The 17,179-nt window shown below is 47.5% G+C and overlaps 1 protein-coding gene across 2 annotated transcripts in view; it reads right to left on the reverse strand.

Moving 5' to 3' along the window:
• The window catches only part of CLDN10 (claudin 10), a 61,708-nt gene that overhangs the window by 8,675 nt on the left and 35,854 nt on the right, over nt 1-17,179 (reverse strand). The window contains exon 1 of one of the 2 annotated variants that reach the window (XM_064440681.1): nt 6,167-6,469. The exons of the other annotated variant lie outside the window; for it this stretch is intronic. Within the exon in view, the coding sequence (XP_064296751.1) occupies nt 6,167-6,386 (220 nt within the window). The 5' untranslated portion in view covers nt 6,387-6,469. Of the gene's footprint in view, nt 1-6,166; nt 6,470-17,179 lie in introns of those variants that run through there. 2 annotated transcript variants of the gene reach the window in all.

Genomic DNA, 17,179 nt, shown 5'->3' on the forward strand with positions numbered 1-17,179 from the left:
AATAAACAACCTCCCCACACACACATAAAAGTCTTTAATATATAGGAAATCAATATATTAAGACAAGAATTAGTGGACATCTAATGAAAACAGAAGGCAGCAGATTCAAAACAAAAACTGCCCTTGTTCATATAACTAAGTTGTGGGAATTCTTTCCACAGGATATGTGGATGGTAAAGGTTTACAGAGATGCAAAAAGAGACCAGATGCACTCATTAAAGAGACATTTATGTCTGACTGGCAGGTCCTTGTGCTGCATGTGGCTAGCACTGATGCTTGGCCACCTTCTGCTCTCCTCACTGCCACCCACTTTGGCTGCTGTTGGAGGCACACCAGCTCCAGGGTGACCGCTCTGCGTGTGAAGAATATTTTTAAAACACCCCATGGATTCACAGCTTTGAGCAACGAGCAGCACACAAGAAGCAATTTGTACCACGTAACACCCCGTTTTATCAGTCCTACCAAATTTAGGTGCTGCACTGCACATCTGCAAATGCAACCTACTGCCATTTATTTACATCTGCTGGCATGCTTACAGACGTCTTTCATTTGCAAAACGCTTCTGTAGCCCATCTGCTAAAGAAATAGAACAGTCAATAAAATAACTGTAGCTGTCGTATGCCTCTCATGTTGGAATATAAAAGGGTCGTTGGTGCCTGCTGAAGTGTTTACTCTTATAATGAGGTATGTTAAGTCTGAACTATAGGGTAGAGTCCTACGGTAGAAGGATGAGCCCCCCTCTGGAGAAACCTCCGTTTCTCCATTCATGATAAATGAAGCAGAGAGCCTAGGGTGGGTCACAGTAAACAGCCAGATTGCGGTTACCTAAAACCAGGCGAGATGACCACCTTTCTCATCCAACAGGGCAGAGCAAAATTTCCTCTACAGTGACATAAAACCGTACCCCGAAGCAGTTCAGCGCAAGCTCGGGTGACAGGTACACCTCTGCTTTTGAGTCAAATCCCGTTCTTACTCCTTATTCTTCACTCGGGCAAAACCCAAGGGATGTCAGTAGGAAAAGGGCTTTATGAAAATTTCAAAAGGCGGTTCTTAGTTTATAAAACCCAGGTCTGAAGAAAGCAGTCTTGCTTTGTTGATTTTTGCTATAGGCATGGAAAAGTTGGCTTTTACTGCTTTTGATGGTATGTAATGTATTTCTTGTAGCACACAGGTAAAGTGGGAGATGAAGACTGGCAAGGAAGCTATTATTTTTGACAGGTCGAATTTATTGACACTGTTAGTAGCTAATTGACACATTAAAGTGCTGAACCATGAACATATTTACCCAGAGGTCCTCGAAACTTTTATTTATGTCTGAACCTCCTAGGAGAAACAGTAAATATTCACCCCAACCAAAATAAGCAGCATATGCTAGGAACCACATGGCTGAAATTCAGCTGTTCCTGAAGGTCAATACACAGTTTTAGAATAGGTAGAGGGTAGTGAGACAGCAAGAAATAATTAACTCACTCACCCAGAAATCATTTTCAATTATAAACAGCATGAGCTGGAAGACTGCTCAGTTCTGCTGAATGAATAACCTTCCTCACTAAATATTTCACCGAATTGGGCCGGCCAGCCACAGCAGGACTTGTGTCAGTTCACCACAGCTATCACCCAACTGGTACACATTTTTAAAACAAAATGTATGAAAAAAGATTCACCACCTACACCAGTAACATTGAAGAGCAGAAGACTCTATTCGTCCCACTAGGCTGACCGGAGAACTAGGAAGCATGAAAGGCTGAAATCAACCTCTTCACCAAATCCAGTCTCCTATTGCTTGGACCCTATGTTAAAACAATGTATAGCATTTAGCTGTAAGAGTAATTAAGATTTTTCATTCCTTCTTAGGAAGAAAGAACATTACATTGCTTCCCAAGGCTTATAATGAAGAGACGTGTAAGGGGAAGCTGCCTATTTCTTCACACTCCTCCACTCAAGACCAAAGACTGTCCCCTTTCCAAATATGTATTGTCTGTATACGCACCACCTCTGTAGGAAGCTTGCCACGTACATGTTGACCACCCAAACGAAGCTCCCAAGCAACAAAAAGCCATATGTTTTAAACAGACAAGCAAACATGCATTACTCATAAAGTCATGTTTAGCAGCATTCCAAGAGAAGCCTATTTCAAGGTGGGTTTTTTTTTAAACAAATGTGTTTTGTCTTGCATTCAAATTAATCTTGTTAGATCTTCATCTTTCTTCCCTCACTGCTCTCACGCTTGCCTCTCATGCTCACAAAGAGTCAGGAGGAATTCATATATTATGACACTCAGAGAACAAAAAACGTATGCAAAGTTCTGGGGACTGTCACTTTCACAATAAATGCCTCCAATGGCAGCTTGCAGTCTGCATCACATGAAGTATAAGAGGTTGCCTTACAGATACAGCACAGATTCCTTCTAAAAGTACACACCCATTACTTTTGTACGCTTTCCTAAGCTCTAATACCCTCTTTTAGCTCATAAGTAAATTTTTGTTCAGCTCTGTTCTTCCAAAAGGTCATCAGATCCACTGTTGGAAACAGGGTAACTGATACGTCCTCTTTCGGGGAGGTAGTTTCATCACTAAGTTTCTACCTATGACCGGTAGCGCACAAAAGTAAACGCAAAATGATCCTAAGTCCCACAGAAAGCAAGAATAGTTTTGCTTGTGTGCAGAATGTGGGGCTGAGCCTTTAATGAGGGCTGGCCAAACTAATTTCTTACACAGGAATGCATACAGGTGGAAGGGAATCACATGCAATTTTCTCTGGCAGCCGCCCCTGTGGAGCGATGGCCTGAAAGCCATCGGGGCAGCCCTGCTGCCTTGCCACCCTTCGGCAATCTGGGGCGCATGGTCCAAGACCACTCTGTGATGCAAGCCAAAACAAGGGTAATGGGGAACCATCTCCTGACCCAAACTACGATGATGTTTCTGAAGAAGGAAGGGCTTCTGCACCCCACAGGAGTGCCATGGCAACCAGCATGGTGATACCTTGATTTCATATGCCCTTGTTTTGCCCGATCCTCTGGAGGACCTGAGTGGTCTCTCCGGACAAGAAGTCCGGCAAAACTGAGAGGTTTCTGATTTGACAAAAAAAAACCAATTTCTGTAGAAGAACTGCTCTGCAAGGCAAATCCTCTCCAGTTACGTGAGGAAGGAGTAGAAGTGAGCCACCTCTCCCTGGGACAACAAAAAGAGTTCTAGTAATTTCCCAGCCCTGCCCTACCATTTCGAGGAGAGCAACACGTTATCCCTACATGGTATCTCGATAGGGTTATTGTTTCTGCTCAGAAATACTTCAGGGAAAGCAGGAAGCCAGATCTGCCCTTTTTTGTGTCTTCTGAGTCCCCCACCTGAGGATGGAGTGAGAAAGTTCCCATGTCCCCCGTCACAGGGAATGAGATCCAGCTTGGCCACATAAGTCTGTGCAAAGAGGAAGGGAGAGGCTACTTGAGAGCTGAGGCAGATTCAGCTTCATGCTGACTTACGAATCCTTCTAAGCTATGCAAGATGCACTGCAACCCTGAAGTACGTTCCTGCACTGGGGAAGGGTTAGGGCAAAAACGGGACATACCCACCCACTGTCAGGAGGTAACGGGTTCCCAGCAAAGCCTGGAACTGCAAGGAAGAGAGTGTGGGCTAGGCTGGCTACTGAAAGGACCTCTGGTTGTGGTGGCTGCCCCTCCACCCTGTCCCAGCTTGCCTGGCCTCTGCTGTGGGGGTTACGTTACTCCCTCTCCAGCCTGCCTTTCACACACATTGCGCCTGGGTACCAGCTTCTGGCCCCACAGCATTTAGAGACGTTATTGAGAAACACTGAAGCCGAACTTCCTTCCACTAGGGATGAACTGTCCGGCCGGCACGATGGGATAAGGCCCTTCCAGATGTTCATTTCAGGTTCACTTCTGTCCAGAATGAGTTAGTGCTCAGATGGCTGTTTCACTGTGCAGGAGGTGCTCAGAAAGTCATTCCTTGGGCAAGTGGAACGTGTTACCCAATGCATAAGGTTTCCCAGACTTGAGTTTGGAGGAAGGGGTGGTAAGAACTTTGCTGTCGTGTTTCTTCTTTTTGGAATTTTAATGCTGCTAAATCTGCACAGTTTGTTTGTAACTACACTCTTCTTATTCTGAAAACAGATTAACCCAGAACTAAAAGAAGAGCGAAACAATAGCTTTGGTGGATCCGAAAGGTTATGCACTGGTGGTCACAGAATCACAGAATGGCAGGGGTTGGAAGGGACCTCTGGAGATCATCTTGTCCAACCCCCCTGCTTGAGCAGGCACACCCAGAGCAGGGGGCACAGGAACGCATCCAGGCGGGTTTTAAATATCTCCAGGGAAGGAGACTCCACAACCTCCCTGGGCAGCCTGTGCCACTGCTCTGGCACCCTCACAGGAAAGGAGTTTTTCCTCATATTCAGGTGGAACTTCCCGTGTTCCAACTTGTGCCCATTGCCCCTTGTCCTGTCGTTGGGCACCACTGAAAAGAGCCTAGTCCCATCCTCCTGACACCAACCCTTTAGATATTTATAAGCACTGATGAGATCCCCCCTCAGTCTTCTCTTCTCCAGGCTGAACAAACCCCAGTCTTTCAGCCTTTCCTCATAAGGGAAACTCTATAACATTAGTATGTCATAAGGATCACTCTGTGCCTGCCTGCACACAGACCACAAGTCCTTGCCCAAGCCTGGAAGGCGCATTCTTGGCTGCTACGCTTGGCCATAGAGTCACTGACGCTGACAGAGTTGACCCAGCTCTGCCACCCCTTCAGAGGAACTGGCAAATCCCTCTGCTGCCATGGGGCTGGGTCAAAAGAAGGTCTGGCGTACGGTACTTCTCCATCTGAGGGAAGCATCCTGCAACAGTGATGCTTAAAGGTTGCCCGCATTATCGCTTTTTAGTGTCTTGACCTCTTTTAGCCCTTTGTACATACAGAGGTGAAAGGTTTTCTGATGCTGATATTAGTTAGCGTCCTGATAATATTAATCCCTGCTATGATATTAATCTCTGTGAGCGATTTGATTAACAGACTTTATTTTCCTTTTAAACAAATCTTTCACACCAAATCTTTCACTCCCAGACTCCAACACAAAGGGAGCATCTAGACAACCAGACCTGATTTTTAGGGAGCATCAAAGCCACTGGGACCCTGTAGAGTTTATTCATTTATGACCATAAAAACATGGAAAAGGTGCCACCTTTTTAAAAAAACTAAAAACCTTTCCTCCCTTTCTTTACAGTCACTCCAGAGTCTACAAGCCAATGCCATCCACACTTGCCCCGTGTCTACCAGCCGTAATCATGGCAGATTTATCAACTGAAAGTTTAGTCGGGAAGATTCCTTCCCGCAGTGACCCAGTTTCTCAGTAGGGCTTCCTCGAAGGGCAAACATGTTTCCCCTTAAGCAGGGAAGAAAGGCAGCACCAACTCGGTTTTTGGTGTCAGGCACTACAGCAAAACTCTCAGCTTCGCTTCAGAATAACACTGCCCCTAAAACTAAGCCAAGCTATGCATCACTTTTGCATACCTTTGCATCCCTCACTGCCCCAAGCTTTTACGTTGTCATTTGTCAATGAAGTAATTACATCCCAGTTAATAACCACTTAGGAAAGTCAAAAAAAAAAAAAAAAAGCAGAGGAACATTAATTAAAACAAAATGACGCAAAGGCTTGTTCTTCTCCACCGACCGTTGCACAGGTGGCAAAACCATCAAAAAGAGGAATGTCACGACAGTCAGAAAATAAATGGGCGAGAAAAATCTGCCTGCATTCTTCCTGTGTCAAATCCACACGCACGGAGTCTTCCGACGAGGGGGAAAAAAACAAGCAGGTAGCGACGGCGAGAGAGGCCAAGGCGGCCGCTTCGGCACCAAACGCAATCTCAACCGGCGGGTTTTAGGGGGAAGAAAAAAAACAACCTTCCCACGGGCGTGCGAAAGCGGCGCGCTGCCTCCTGCTACGGGACGCCAGGGCCCCTGCCCACGGGCCCGCGTGGGAGCCGCCTCCGCCGGGGTCCCCGCCGCCCCCCCCGGGCCCCGCTCGGCGCCCCCCGGCCCGCCGCCGCCCGCCCGCCCCCGCCGGCTCCGGGACCGACCCGGACACCCAACCCCCGCCCCGACTCCCACAGACCGGCACCGGGAGCGCGGGGGTTTGGGATGGGGGTCGGCGGGAACCTGACCGTCCAACGCCAGCATGGATGGGAAGTCCTTGCAGTTGGAGACTCCCGTGGAGTCGGTCACGCAGGTCTTCCAGAGGTTGGCCCAGAAGGTGGCGGTGGTGATGACCGTGCCGTCGATGGTGGACACCTTCCAGTAGTCGGTGGGTAGCGTGGAGGAGACCAGCACCCAACCGGAGATGGTCAGCAGGAAGGCGATGATCTCCGCCGACGTGCTCGCCATGGGCCCGGCGGCAGGCAGCGGGCGGGCAGGGAGCGGGCAGCGGGCGGGCGGGCGGGCGGCGCGGAGCCGCGGCGGCGGAGTCCCGGCGGAGCCCCGGCGGCGGCGGCGGCGGCGGCGGCGGCGGGCGGGCGGGCGGAGCGGGGCGGCGGCGGGAGCCCAATCAGCAGAGGGAGCTACCGGCGCCCCCGGGGCCGCCCCCGCCTCCTCCCGGCCCCGCGGCGCCCCCCCGGGGTCCCCCCCCCCCCCACGGCCGCGCCCGAGAGGCGGCGGCGGCGGCACGGTGGGAGGGGATGGCGGCGGGGGTGCGGGGGGGGGTGTTAAACCATAAAACCCAGACCCGAAAACAAACAGCGACGCGCCCTGTAATTAGGGTTTCGTGTCTCCTTCCCCTGCAGGTGCGCGTTGCGGGGCACGGGGCGGGCTGGCAGCAGCTCGGCGGGGCTTCCTCGGCGTTTTGTCAGTAGTTTCGGGGTCGCATCTCTTTCTGCGGGCGGACCCCCCGCCCCGGCCCCCACAAATAGCCCTGCCGGGGGGGGGGGGGGGGCTTAGTTTTGAGCAAGGCTTGTAGAATACAGGTGTGCTCTGTAGTCGCGCAAGGAGGTAAGCTTCTGAAGTGCGTGGCAAGGTTTTTTAATCCTCTGACTTTCAGCTAGCCTCCTGTTGTTACCCGGCCACAGACGATAGACCTTTTAATAGCTGGTTTTGCAGCGGAAGGTGATGAATTTGGGATTTTCTACCTCCGTCTTAATGCACCGGCATTCGAGCCTGCAGCTCGCAGGGGTAAAGTTATCCACCGCGGCTTCTCTTGGTCGAAGCTGTTTGCTTTCCACATCAGTAGTATATTTGCCATTGATGTGGAAAGTACACTGCCGGTCTTTACTTTCCTCCTATCTATTTCAAAACTATTGTTACACTTTCTAAACCTTTTTGCCAGACGGGCAATCGCTGAAGGATAAGAAGCCACATTTTGATTATTATTCTTATGATGAATGCGCTTTGGTTTTGCTGTGTAGACACAAACCCGGATGCAATCACATTATAGACATTAAAAAAAAAAAAAAAACAACAAAAAAAAAAACCCTGCTAAAGTTAAGTGTACCCTTGGATGTGTGTCAGAGCTCAATGGGAACCGGCTGTTTGTAAGTCTGTTAATGCCCCAGTGGGATAAAATGAGGTCCGCAGCAGCATTTGCCCGCAGGTGCACACAGAGGTGCTGGCAGGGAAGAGGGAGAGGGGAAAGCAGGCACTAGGCTTGGGTGCATAGCAGCATTGGGCATGGAGTGTGCTACAGCTCCCATTCCGCCTCTGTGCCAAGATCTCCTCTCCTCTCCTCGGAACAGAAAAGAGAGAGAAAAGAGAAAGGGTCTGGATGTTGGTGAGCCACGTTCTGCTATGGTGTTGGGCTGTGGGCAGAGCTCACTTTAGGGCACAGAGAAGTGCTTGTGAGTCAACAAATAGGGGCATGACTGTAGATCCAAGTTTCAGCTACATGACGTTATGATCTAGTTATTGTAGCACATGGCAGCAGAAAGGAAAAAAAATTTTTTTTAAAAATATTTTCCCCCATCTTGGCACTTTGAGGTCTTGCAGACTGGATTTCTTTTGGTGGTGGAAAGGTAGGTCAATCCAAGCAGCTCTCAGCTGGGATCTAATCCAGTCTGAGGTAGGAGACTTGAGTCCAAGTCTGGGTCATCGTGTTTTCTTGATGTGGGGAGCTCACCTATTCTTTTGTTGATAAAGTGGCTTTGGTTGTTTTAAAGCTTGTTGAATCCAGGGAATAGTGTCTGGGCAAATTTTGGCCGGGGCCCATGCAAAGTTTTTGGTGTGCTGCCACGCTATAACCAGGAGGCTGGAGCAAGTGTTGAAGGATAGGAACACAACCTGGGGCCTTCTAGGTCTGAGTCTGAGACCTGGGGAAGAAGAGGAGGAGGAAGAGGAGCTTCCTTGCAAGCATAGGCACCCCTTCCCAGAGGTGCTGGGGAGGGGGCAGGGTGGGTGGGTAGCCCTGCTCTGCTGAACCTGCTGTGGGCTCTGGCTGTGATCTCCAACAACCAATTCTGCTGTCCCAGACTGCTCTGCTTTCAGCAGAGCTGGCCTTAGGGCTGCAATGTGCAGTGTGGGTCCATTTCTCTCTGTCAAGCACCCATCTACTGTCAGGGACTTCAGAGGGAGTCCATGCAGGTGGCTTAGGACAGATGAAGTTAATTCCACCTCAAACCCACTCTGCCTGTGAGCAAGGACCCTTCAAGCAGGGCTAATTTATACGTACATTCCCTTGTAAACCCTGTTTTTTCCAAAAAGATGTAAAGTGGCCTCAGCATACATGAGACCCAGGCTCACTTCAGCTTCAGGGAAAAGCTTGTCTTTCCTACTCCTGACGCTGCTGCTTCTGAGGGTAAACATGTTACTAGTCCAGTTGTTACCATCTCTCTCATCTAAAATGGAGAAGACATTGAGCTTCTGATCTCATCTGTGGTGGTGTCAACCCAAATGACATTGTGCACAGCTGAGTATTCACCCCAGGTTGGAGGGTAAGGGAAGTTGCGAGAGATACTCTTCCCCTGTGGCATTTTCTTTGTGTTGGCTGGGATCTGCAGGGATTAGATGTTGGAAAACATTCATCTGTGAGGCTGGATATCTCCCCTTATTACATTTTCAGCTTCTCTCTCATGTGCAACTGTAAGTCCCCCTGTCGTGAGCTTAACTCATGCGTCTTCCAGCTTCCAGTTTTCCAGAAAACAATAGTCCCCTTTCTCCCCATAGCTGTGGTGGGAACTTAACATCCATATGAACACATGCCTTTAACTCCCTCCAACCTCTGCCTTCCTGCCACCATAGCCCTGGCTTTGGCTTCGCTTACTTGGCTTTCTTAGCTATTTTTAACTTGTGTAAAAGAGTGAAAGACTTGGCCTTTGCTTTTTTATTATTTTTTCCCGTGTTTTGGGACAAGCTATGACTTGGGAAATTTTTTTTTAAGTTCCTCAGACCTCTTGGGACTGATTCCTCTTCTTTTTTGTACGTAAATTGATAGGATCATTGCATTAGCACTGTTTTGTGCTGGGTCATTTGAATGATTGTAGATTTATTGTCTCAGACTGGGAAAGAAAGGTGCTTGCAGCTTTTTGTAAAAAAACCCTTGTGGTTAATTTTTTTGTGTGTCAAGTCTTATTGGCTCTTGGGCATAAAAATGGCATTTGGGGGGAGAATTATTAGTGTTTAGAATAGCACTATTTCAGTAGGAAGGGACCTACAACAATCATCTAGGCAACTGCCTGACCACTTCAGGGCTGACCAGAAGATAAAGGATGTTGTTAAGGGCACTGTCCAAACGCCTCTTAAACACAGACAGGCTTGGGGCATCGACCGCCTCTCTAGGAAGCCTCTTCCAGTGTTTGACCACCCTCTTGGTAAAGAAATGCTTCCTAATGTCCAGTCTAAGCTTCCCCTGCAGCAGCTTTGAACCGTTCCCACACATCCTGTCACTGGATCCCAGGGAGAAGAGCTCAGCACCCCCCTCTCCACTTCCCCGCCTCAGGAAGCTGCAGAGAGCGATGAGGTCGCCCCTCAGCCTCCTCCAAACTAGACAAGCCCAAAGTCCTCAGCCACTCCTCACAGCACATGCCTTCCAGCCCTTTCACCAGCTTTGTTGTCTTCCTCTGGGCACATTCAAGGACCTTCACATCCCTCTTAAATGGTGGGGCCCAGAACTGCACACAGTATTCCAGGTGAGGCTGCACCAATGCTGAACCCAGTGGGATAATCACCTCTTTTGACTGGGCACGCTGCTGACTGATATTGAGCCTGCTGCCAACCAGCACCCCCAGATCCCTTTCTGCAGGGCTGCTCTCCAGCCACTCCTCTCCCAGTTTATACTTGTGCCTGGCATTACTCACTCCTAGGTGCAGAATCCGGCATTTCAACTTATCATAGAATCATAGAATCGTTAAGGTTGGAAAAGACCCTTAAGATCATCGAGTCCAACTGCTAACCTATCACTGCCGAGTCCACCACTAAACCATATCCTCAAGCACCACATCTACCCTTCTTTTAAACACCTCCAGGGATGGAGACTCTACCACCTCCCTGGGCAGCCTGTTCCAATGCCTGACAACCCTTTCCGTGAAGAAGTCTTTCCTAATATCCAACCTAAACTTCCCCTGGCGCAGCTTCTTAAATTTCATGCCATTGATAATTGCCCAATGCTCCAATTAATCTAGGTCCTCCTTGCAAGGCCTCTTGTCCCTCAAGAGAGTCAACAGCACCTCCCAGTTTGGTATCAGCAGCAAACTCGCTAATGGTGCATTCCACTCCTGCGTCCAGCTCATTGATAAATGTATTGAACAGGACTGGCCCTAGGACTGAGCCCTGAGGAACACGGCTGGTGACTGGTCACCAGCCAGAGGTAACCCCATTCACTACAGCCCTGTGAGCTCTGCCCTTCAGCCAGTTCTTCACCCAGCGCACTGTGAACCCACTCATCCCACAGTTGGACAACCCGTCCAGAAGGGTGCTGTGAGGGACAGTATCAAAGCCTTGATCGAATCCAGAAAAACTGCACCCACCACCTTCCCTTCATCCACTAGGTGGGTGACCTTATCATAGAAGGATATCAGGTTAGCTAAACACGACTTTCCTTTTGTGAACCTATGTTGACTGTGCCTGATGATGGCATTATTCTTTCAATGCCTTTCAGTAGCACCCAGTAGAATCTTCTCCACAATTTTTCCAGGAACTGAGGTTAGGCTAACAGGTCTGTAGCTCCCTGGGTCTTCCCTCACACCCTTTTTGTGGATTGGAATAACATTGGCTAGCTTCCAGTCAGCAGGGACCTCCCCAGACTCCCAAGATTTTTAAGCTACGTATAGCTACAAATCAGAATGGGGTATTATTCAATAGTTGGATTTTTATAATGTACACATTTTATTGTATGGCTATGTACAGAAGAGTCCTTCAGGTATGGTTTTGCTCTCAGGTCTGAAATACAGGATATTATTTTAGCTCTTGCAGGATGAAAATCACAAGCAATCGTTATTGCCTCATAAGTTAAACATGGGATGACAACAGCATTTGTTCTGCAGCCAGGAATATCAGGCTAGGGTCGTCATGCCTTTGTCCCTAAGTAATTTTTCTTGTAATTTTACCATGCATAGGTTGGGCAACTTGAGACTCTTTCCTGGCTCTGTTGTGTTACAATTTCCAGGATGCCTGGAGCACTTGTGCAAAAGAAAAAAAAAACCCAACTTTATTTTTCTAAGTCTGAAGGACAACTTCCTTGTTTGATAGGGTTTTCCTGAGAAAGTAAGGCGGGCATGCAGGGAGTATAGATAGGCTTTTAAGAGCACCATCACCTGGGCAAGGTCAGGTCTGCTGTCAGTGATAGATTCAGGGTATACACCTCAAATTGCTGTATGCGCTAGGGGAGATTAACACAACTGTAAAACGAGGAGGCTTGCACGGTGTTCTGCATTGCGCAGAACAAAAAGCGCCGCCTAAAAAACAAGCAATCAGATCCTTCTCTCCAAAGGAGAGTAGACAAAGGAATGTTTCTGTGTCACCTAAAAAAAGAAAAAAATCCATCAGAGTGGGAACATCAGTTAATAATCACCAGTCTTTGCTAGGATCACCACCGTTGTTTTTCTTAAGCTATCAGAAATTGAATTAAATTTAATTACTGCACAACTTTTGTAAACTGCCCGGACAAGAATGATTTTAAGCTATGTGGTTCGTATATTACATAACATAAGGTAAAAAATTAATAGGAAGTGACAACCCAGAGTGTTTTAAAGGAGTGAAAAATTGCATTCCATGAGCCAATAAACTTTCCCCTCTCCCATTCTGTGCACCGTGTTTGGACATTACAGACTTTGTTTCTTGACACTGAGATTAATGTATTATTTCTTCTTTTTTTTTCCCAGCTCAGCTTAATTTTGTTGAAAAAAGCCTGTGTTGTTCCCTGAAAGTTTGTAATACAATGCTTTTAAAAATAGATCTAACCTGTTTAACAAACTGAGCAGGAAATGTGAAGAAGTGCATCTCCTACTTTACTGGAGGTGCATTCCACCTGGCCAACAGCACAGGTGCAGCTCTTGGCATTCAGAAGTTCCCTCCACATCAAACTAAGTTTTGCTAAACCCGGGTAGGTCACAGTGGAAAGGAGGGAAATTTTCAGACTGATTTTTAGAACCTGTGGCCCTAGGTAGTGCGATCTAGAAAGCGTTTGCAAAATAAAAGCATACTGTATCTGATGGAATTTAAAAGGATTTAATCGAGGTGGGAGGCAGATAAGCAAATGTCTTTCCAGAGCAGCCAGTGTTCAGAAGCAACCCTTGCAGTGAGCCATAAAGATGAAGAGGTTGAGTCCTGACTGGTGGCTGAGCTGCAGGCTGGGCTTGAGACCTTGGTGTTCCCAGAGCGGGAACGCTTTCCCGAGTGCATCCTCTGCCCTCGTGTGCCGCAGCTGCTCTCCGCTATTCCCTGAGCACTTGGTCGATCTGGGCACAAGGAGTCTGTCATCTTTCACGGGCACCAGGACAGCTCCCAGTCAGAGGACTCAGAGAAGCTGGAGCCGACCCTCTGGGAGGAGCACAGCAACAGGACAAGGGGCCTGAGTTGGAACACGGAAAATTCCCGTCAGGTATTAGGAAAAAATTGTTCACCATGAGGATGGTCAAGCACTGGAGCAGGCTGCCCAGAGAGGATGAGGGATCTCCCTCCATGGAGGTGTTCAAGGCTTAACTGGATGCGGCCCTGAACAAGCCCATCTGATTAGAATCATAGATTAGACGTGTTTTGGATTAGATGAGCACTGGAGGCCCTTTCTAACCCGAGTTATTCTAGTACTCTACAATATTGTTACCTCACTGAAGCAAATAGAGTAGCACTGGATGCATTTGGCTTATCGTAGCTCTGAGTGGCGCACCGGTGCACTGATGATTACATATTATATGTTATGCTCAGAACAGGATTGCGTTTGTTCCCTGCTACCCTGCTATTTAGCCCACACGCTGAAATCTTCTTTTCACAGATATGTGTGTTTCAGTCCATAACAGCGGTACATTTAACTACTTTTCCAGCTGTTTACACATATGATAGGCGTGTGCTTCAGCTAAAGGGGGGGATAGTAGCAACTGGCAGCAGCGGTGGAGGAGATGATGTGGTGTGAGGTGACTGGCAGGTATGACCAAAGGCCCTGGAGGAGGCTGAAATAAGCCACAGGAGATCAGGGCAAGGGGTGATAATTTACACTGTGCTCTTTGTACCGAGCCCTGCTTATGTACCACGTAGCCCTCAAAACAAATTTGCCCCAGTTTCCAGCTGGGAGGAATGGGAGACACATGAAGGTGAGGGTCTGCTTTATGCCTTCCCAGGAGTATCTGTATCTGCAAGGAAGCTCTTGCCCACGCCCTCCTCTGGTTCATCTCCCCGATTCCCACAGCAGGCCCATATTTACTCAGAGAAGGGTTGTGTCACAAAGAGGGTGTTGTGGTTTACAACCTCCGGTCCCACTGTTTATCAAGCACCAGTTGTCCCAGTGGCATAGAAAGGTTTCATTTAACTGGGAGCATGAAAACCACAACCTGGAGCAAAGCAGCTTCTGTAGTGTGACTTAATCTGAGAGCAAATGGGCTGGGATCAAAAAAGGTCATGGTGACAAAGCGGAGTTAAAAGCTGACTTAGATCAACATGCTCAAGCAACTCAGAAACAAAGGGAATAAGGAAATAATATGTGACTGGTTTTGATCTGTACAGATTGAAGACATTGATAAACTGAGTTTGGAATTAAAATGCATTTTATCCATCAGTAATACTGCGTCTTTTGATCCTACTGGGGTTGATTTGGTTTCTAAAGTGGTGTGCGTACTTGAAATAGAAGTGGGTAAAACCCTCCAGCAAAAAGGGAGGCTGCATGCTGAAGCAGAAGCTCTTGGAAAAAGAAGACAGATTTAAAATCAAATTTAAACTCACTGAGCTTATGAAACCACAAATAAAACTGGCAGCAATGATATCTGAGGAGAAAAAAGACCAAACCTTAAAACCATAGATGCCAATGGGCACGTGCGTGTGCTGGGGGACATGGTCAGGTTCCCCCTGTCTTCCCATCCTCTGAGAGCACTGCCTTGTCAAAAATCAGATGGATCAAATGTATTCAGAAGCTGTCTCGTGTACCAAGCTGTGCTTCAGCTCATTTTGTGTGTGATTTGTGTGCAACACCGGGTCTTCCTATTCCTCAGTGCAATGTCATGCCCCTATGCTGACTCTCGAGAAAACAGTCTGCCAGTGTCTACTCCCTGTAGTAAACGAAGCAGTGTATTACCGAGGAGAAAATTCATTTGGACTGCTTATTTTTGCTGGGTCACAGTCCAGAGTAGCCAACAAGACATTCACCAAGGGCAGGACACAATGTGCTCTGCCTGTTATGTTAATGCTTTCATGTTCCCATACTGAAAATATTTTTCTTTCATTACATTGCAGTAGTTCTACCTTGTCATTGCCCTTGTAAAGAAATAAAGTGTTTTCCACTGATTATAAAGTTTCAGCTATGCACTGTGCTTTTTTCTGTTTTCCTCTTTGTTCAAGTGTCTTTTCTCAGCTGACTATTTCTGTGGCTCAGTTAGATGTTCATTCTAGCTTTTTAATTTGTTTTAGCTGCAAGCCAGGTGAAGAAGGGCAGAATCACTTTTGAGAATTTTGTGTTAAAACTATATAAAGTCTTTTTTTCATGTCAGAAATGCATTTCAACTTTTAGAGAAAGAGAAATTCTTAAACAGTTTTGACTTAAGGCCAGTTTGTAAGGAATTTTTGCAGCACTGAATGATGCCTCATGCATATGGTCAATGTTTCTGATTTTGATGGTAAGGCTTTTATGTGGATTTAAGTATTGCACTGCACTTTTTTTCAGTAAGCAAAGCTGTAAAGTGGAGGAAATGGGATAATGAAGCAATCTGTTTACTTTGTGCCAGCTGTGGGAAAAATTAGTTTCTTTTTTTTTCCCCTTTCTTTCTGGTGTAGTTATCTCATGTGTTACGTGTAGGTAGGAATCAGAAAACCTTCCAACAGCAATATAATGAATTTCAGAAGTCTTCATGTGACAAAGTAGTGGCTTTTGATTGTAAATTTCTTATCAAATACCAAAAAAATAAAATTGCTAGCAGATGCCAAACACTAAGGTTGGAGACACCAGTGCTTATTGCGGTGACTACTCTGTTTTTCTATGGAATGGTGCACTATTGACAAAAATTACTTTCGCTGATCTCTGAGGATTAAGGGTTTATTTGGAAAGATGGCCCAGAGCATTTTTTTTCATGTGGTATTCTGGGAAGTGTTAAGTTTTCTATGTGCATACGGGAAAAACCTGATTTGGTACGAGAGAGTTAGGACATAACCCGGCATGCAAAAGCTACAGGTTTGCTGCATCCATTAAAGAACCTGACACAAATGTTAAAATTCAGCTGGAGGAAGTGTTTGTGTAATTGCTGGATATACTGTTAATGCAAAATACTGTACATCAGTATGAAAAGCAAAAACACAATCATGCATGAAATTCAATTCCCAGTAATAAATCCTGCCCTCCCCCCTCCAGTCCCATTAAATACAGGACATCTCTGGAAGATGTGCAGATTTATGAGAGGAATTTTCTTGCCTGTAAAGGAAACCTAGAGGGACTGCCTTAGGTATAGGCATCAGCTTATAGAGGCCTGGGCAGTGGCGGAGCACACTAGAGCCTTGTGGAGCTGCGGACCTGTGCCAACCATTGTCCTTGCCGGGCCCTTTCTGGAGACATGTCACATGCCCTGCGATGTGAAAATATTGATTTTGGGATCGTATGGCTGAACCAGTTTCAGTTTTCCTCCCATTCTAGACAGGAGTTAACCTCAAGCTGGGATCCTCGTCAAGCTGGGATCCTCATCAAGCTGGTATAAGGCCCTGGAGGTTGCTTCAAGCCCTTTGGCTGCCTATACTTTGCAGGAGGTTTTACCCACGTCTGCCACAACTGTTTTCCAGCTCTGGCAGCACAAGCCCAGTGCCAGACACCTCTGCAGGCTGAGGTTTGCTTAAATGTGACCCAAGGCACAAGTCCCTCTCGCTTGCCTCGGGGCTCTCTCTGCGGAGCCCCATAGCAGCTCTGTTTCATGCCACTGCTTCTGGGGGGACGCTGACTGAAGGTCACCAGCCTCAGGCAGGTGTTATGCCCCAGCTCTGCACAGGGTGACCAGAGAAATGAAAGAAATTACTGGTTTTGAGGACTGAGTTTAAAGTATAGAAAGGAAAAGCCACAGTTAAAACAAAGGGAAAGTGCAATCCTCCCCTGTGTTCACCAAAAGCTATTTCTCACATTTTTCTAGCAAGCCTCACTCCTGGAGCGCTGACTGAGCAGCCTCCACTCACCCACTTCACCAGCCCAATATTGCCCTGGGCTCTTCCAGGCCTCCCACCTAACTGTACACATCCGCTGCCTGCTCTCATCCCGGCAAGTCATGGCATGAGTGGCTCAGCAAACAGGCATCCTCGTTTTAAGCCCCCATCCCTCTGCCCTCTCACATCTCCAGCAGTGGCTCCCATGGGCAAGCATCTCACGCAAGCAGAAACTGCCCAGTCGCCCGGTGAACCTCACGGGCGCCGGTGTGTTTCTTGGCTTTTGACAGAGACCAGAGGCATCCTTGGACACATGCCTAGCAGCTGACGGGCTCTTTGTCCAGCTGTGTTTCAGTGGTTAACCTGCTACCCCTGTCTGTCACCTTGGGGGTTTCTACACCATGCCAGAAAGATTGGAAAGTTAAAGATTTGCTTGAACT

The sequence above is a fragment of the Phalacrocorax carbo genome, chromosome 1 (genome assembly GCF_963921805.1).
Source record: "Phalacrocorax carbo chromosome 1, bPhaCar2.1, whole genome shotgun sequence".
Lineage (NCBI taxonomy): Eukaryota > Metazoa > Chordata > Aves > Suliformes > Phalacrocoracidae > Phalacrocorax > Phalacrocorax carbo.